Source organism: Gobio gobio (genome assembly GCF_949357685.1).
Source record: "Gobio gobio genome assembly, chromosome: 1".
NCBI lineage: Eukaryota > Metazoa > Chordata > Actinopteri > Cypriniformes > Gobionidae > Gobio > Gobio gobio.
The window spans coordinates 16,125,970-16,130,194 of NC_137097.1; the positions used below are offsets into that span (position 1 = coordinate 16,125,970).

The 4,225-nt window shown below is 39.4% G+C and overlaps 1 protein-coding gene across 1 annotated transcript; it reads left to right on the top strand.

The window, feature by feature from the left end:
• Positions 1-2,383: 2,383 nt before the first annotated feature.
• LOC307135619 (uncharacterized protein) lies at positions 2,384-3,785 on the top strand (the record flags this gene model as incomplete). Its single annotated transcript, XM_079832192.1, has 3 exons — positions 2,384-2,484; positions 2,770-2,869; positions 2,928-3,785. The coding sequence occupies 3 exons, from the start codon at positions 2,384-2,386 to the stop codon at positions 3,783-3,785; spliced, it is 1,059 nt and encodes a 352-aa protein (XP_079688318.1).
• Positions 3,786-4,225: the final 440 nt, after the last annotated feature.

Genomic DNA, 4,225 nt, shown 5'->3' on the forward strand with positions numbered 1-4,225 from the left:
CAATATTAATTGCCCCACCTCTATCCCACAGCTCCACCACTAAACACTCCTGATCTTTACTTTTCTTCAGTACTCTGAAAGATATACCCGTCTTTATGAATATTGCACATCCTCCTCCTCCTCCTCCCTCCCCAGTATTCCTATCTCTCCTTATTGCTGTATATCCATATATTATGAAATCTAAATTTGGCTTCAACCACGTTTCTTGGATACACACTACATCTGGCTTCTCATCCAATTCATTCAAAAAATGTTTAAACTCCTGTCCATTGGCTACTAAACTCCTTGCATTCCATTGTATAATAAAAACCATTAATATTAACCAACCCATGATGACTCTTGACTTGACTGATTAGTAAGGGTCTCCCTTACCTCTTCCCATGACAGTCCTACTAGTCCTAAGTGATTAACTGCTGCCTTAACCACCAATTGTATTTTCTCATTTTTAGATTTTACTTCTGCTGTACTATTTATCACTCCAGCTATAAATGTTACAAGTTCCCTTTTACCCACATATATTCCTTCTGGTATACTTTGTCGTTGCTCTTGAGTGACCATATCCTCTACTTCATGGATTTTACTATCCCTCTCCTTTGTTACTTTTACAGTCTCTGCAAATGTAATTTTTCTCTCCACTCTAATCCTTTGGATATTTGTCTCCCGTCTCATTACCTCACAACCACCATACGCCACATTATGATCTCCTCCACAATTGCAGCATTTTGGAGATACCCCTGCCCCACACTTCCCATATTCATGATCCCCTCCACATCTTGCACATCTTCTCTGCCGGTTACAATTTTTTGCAGTGTGACCAAACCTCTGACAATTAAAGCACCTCATTGGTTTTGGAACATAAATCCTCACTGGATAACTCATGAACCCCAGGAAAATCCTCTTTGGCACTGCTTCATCCTCAAATTCAATTGATACCGTTTCGCTGTCCTTTGCACTTCCATCCCTTGTTGTTTTCATTCTTTGAACACTCACAACTTTAGCTCCCTTAATATTTTTCTTTAACTCGTCCGTTGTTACACTCAACGGCACCCCTGTGATCACTCCAATCCTCCCTTCTTTCCTCCTTATTCCCACCCTTCCACTATTTTCCACTTTACATTTTGCTATTTCCTTTAATTTCAGAGATTTCTCCATTTGTCCAGCATCTGCACACCTTACCAATAAATTACCATAATTAAGGATTTTCGCATATTCAATCTCCCCTATCTTACTTGCCAGAGATGAAGTTAGCACAAATGGGCTAACTTTCTTCATGATCTCCTGTCCCTTTTCATTAAATCGAATCACAACCTCAAATTTCTCCTTAACTTCATTCTGAAACATCTCCTGTCTATCTTCATCACTTTCCGACTCCCCTTCATTATCACTTCTTACTCTTTTGTTCCTTTTATCTTTATTATCAATCATCCATCCCCTCTTTCCCACTTCAGTTCCTTCATTTCTCCCTTCGTTATAATCCATTTTCTCCCACCGCCCTACCTCTGATCCATTCACGGAGCAGTCGTGCTCCACCGCCTTTCAATATGATCCAAAGTTGTCAATCCGGATTACAAATCAAAACAAGTTTCCCACTCCACTCGTATGTTGCAACACCCTACACTGACGACCCTGTTCCCCAAAGACACATGGCACACATGAGGGCTTAAATACACAGACTACTGATGAAAAGACAAGGGACACCTGTGAACAATGATCAAACTATGAACCAATCAGAACATAGGTGTGTTCGACATCGGCTGCGGCATACTTTACCACAGCTGACGTGAAATGAATGCAATATTTGGCAATACACAGATGTTTCAGAGACATTATTGTCATGTAATACTTTACTCAGCGTGTGTTTGTACAAGAATAAAGTTCAACATTTAAGCCTACACTATCAATGAAGTATGTTTTTATCAGTTTTATTTTGATAAACATGACAATATAACATCGCGATTACATAAAAAGAGGTTTTACCGTTATAAAAAACAGATTTGTGAGCATTCGTGGAGCTGAAGGTTTTAGAATAAACGCGAAACACACGTGATCGCTGTCATGCGGTGAATCTGGCCAATCGTGGAACAGCTGTGTTGCTGCACCGGATATATTAGCCGGCTGCTCTCGAATCGCTCTCGCGGCACAAGTCGGACAACATTTCTAACCGGCATGCACTGCTCTAAGTCAGCCACTGATCGCATCGCCACGCATCGCTGGGTGAAGTCGAACAAGCCTCATGACAAACATTAGGTGTGTTCGACATCGGCTGCGGCTGGATGGAGCAGATCGGCGAGAGTAGCCGCGTACAGGCGGGGAGGAGCTGCAAACGGAGACGTGAAGTCGGACACTTTCTGCTTCCCGTAGTGATGCTGCATTTACGTCAGTCATGGCAGATCACGTGGCGTTTGATTGCTTTATCGCAGACGAGCTGGAAGCGATAGAAATTCCATTCTTTTTGCATGAAATTGAGCCCAATGAGAAACGAAGGTGAGTAAAGGTTCAATGTAATTAGTAGGCCTATAATTTTTTTATAAACAATATACGTATAAACAATTTAATTTTTGCTAGCCTATTGGTTTAAATATAGATAATTATTCATTCTGTTTACTCAAAGAAATAATGGACTTTTATTCCTATTCCAACACTCCTGTATACCCTACTTATTTGATTAAAAGCCCAGTTCAGCATAAAACATTGAACATTACATTTTAACTACCTGTGTCTTCCTTTACATGTATATAGTGAGCACAGTTTTCTTAATGTTATATACAGAATGGTTCCAAAAATCATGAATTTTGTGGAGGACGTTGTCCCTCTCTACAGTCCCTCAGAATTTAGAGGGCATTTCAGGCTTTCCAAAGAACAAGTGGAGGTGTGTACAATATACAATTAATTTAATTTATTACAAGTGTTAGCATGTACTTGTGCAGGATGTCATTACCACCCTTGGTCCTGTTTATATGAATTTACAACAGACCAAACTGCCACTCACAAACAGTGTTCTTGCCTGCCTTTGGACATTGGCCAATCAAGAGTCATATCGTGGGGTGGCAGATAGATTCAATATCTCAAAATCCACTCTTGCCAAGCATCTCCATGATTTTTGTTCTTATGTCAATTCATACATGGCCCACCACATTTCCTGGCCCAGAGGCCAAAGGCTGGAGATGTCAAAGTTAGGGTTTGACGCAGCAGGTTTCCCCAATGCTATATGTGCAGTGGATGGGTGTCACATTGCTATACTGAGACCCCGTTGTGATAATCCCATAGCATACATGAATAGGAAACAGTTTTATTCTGTAAATTTAACTGGGTTTTGTGACAGTCAGCGGCGCTTCTGTCACATCAGTGTGGGTCACCCTGGGAGTTGGCATGATGCCAGGGCATTTCGCTTCACAGAGGTTGGTCGTGTTCTTGATGAAGATCCTCATTCCCTTGCTCCACAGGGAATGCACATAATTGGGGATTCTGCCTACCCCCTGTTGCCTCAACTTATGAAGCCTTATAGAGACAATGGCCACTTGTCTGCTAGACAAAGAGGCTTTAACAGAAAGCTCAATGCTGCCCGTGTGGTCATTGAGCATGCATTTGGCATTCTAAAATCGAAGTTTAGAAGGCTCCAATGCATGCATATGAGAAGCATTTCAAATATCAGTTTAGCGGTCTCTGATACCAAATTAAAAGTCGCGTTCACGTGCATAGAAATTTACATAGAAAAATCTATTCCACTGTCCCAGAGTCATCCATTAGTTCTGCTGTTTCTTCAATCTGCCATAGATCAGCTTTAAAGAGAGAGAGAGAGTACACCAACAGATGAAATTCCTTTGATCATTAACTCTCACACTCATGACACACACACTGTTAAAAAAGTGTACAATTACAGTAAAAACGGTCCAATAGCAACAGTAACAGACTATAATAATCCAAAATAGTATATTACCCTAACACATGTTAAAATAGGACAAATTACACAAATAATGTCAATAACTATTGAAAGTTCATTAAGATTTCCTTAAAAAAAAAACTAGAACAATCATTACTTGTAAACATTATATACCCATAATCAGGTATTTAAAATACTCAACTTTATGTCCACAATTATATATAAATATATATATATATAATTTTAGCTTGCTATATGTTTTTCCATATATATATTTTGTATTATCTCTTTGTTTTAGTCTTGTACACTTTTATTTTATTTTATTTTTTTACAAAATATGTATTG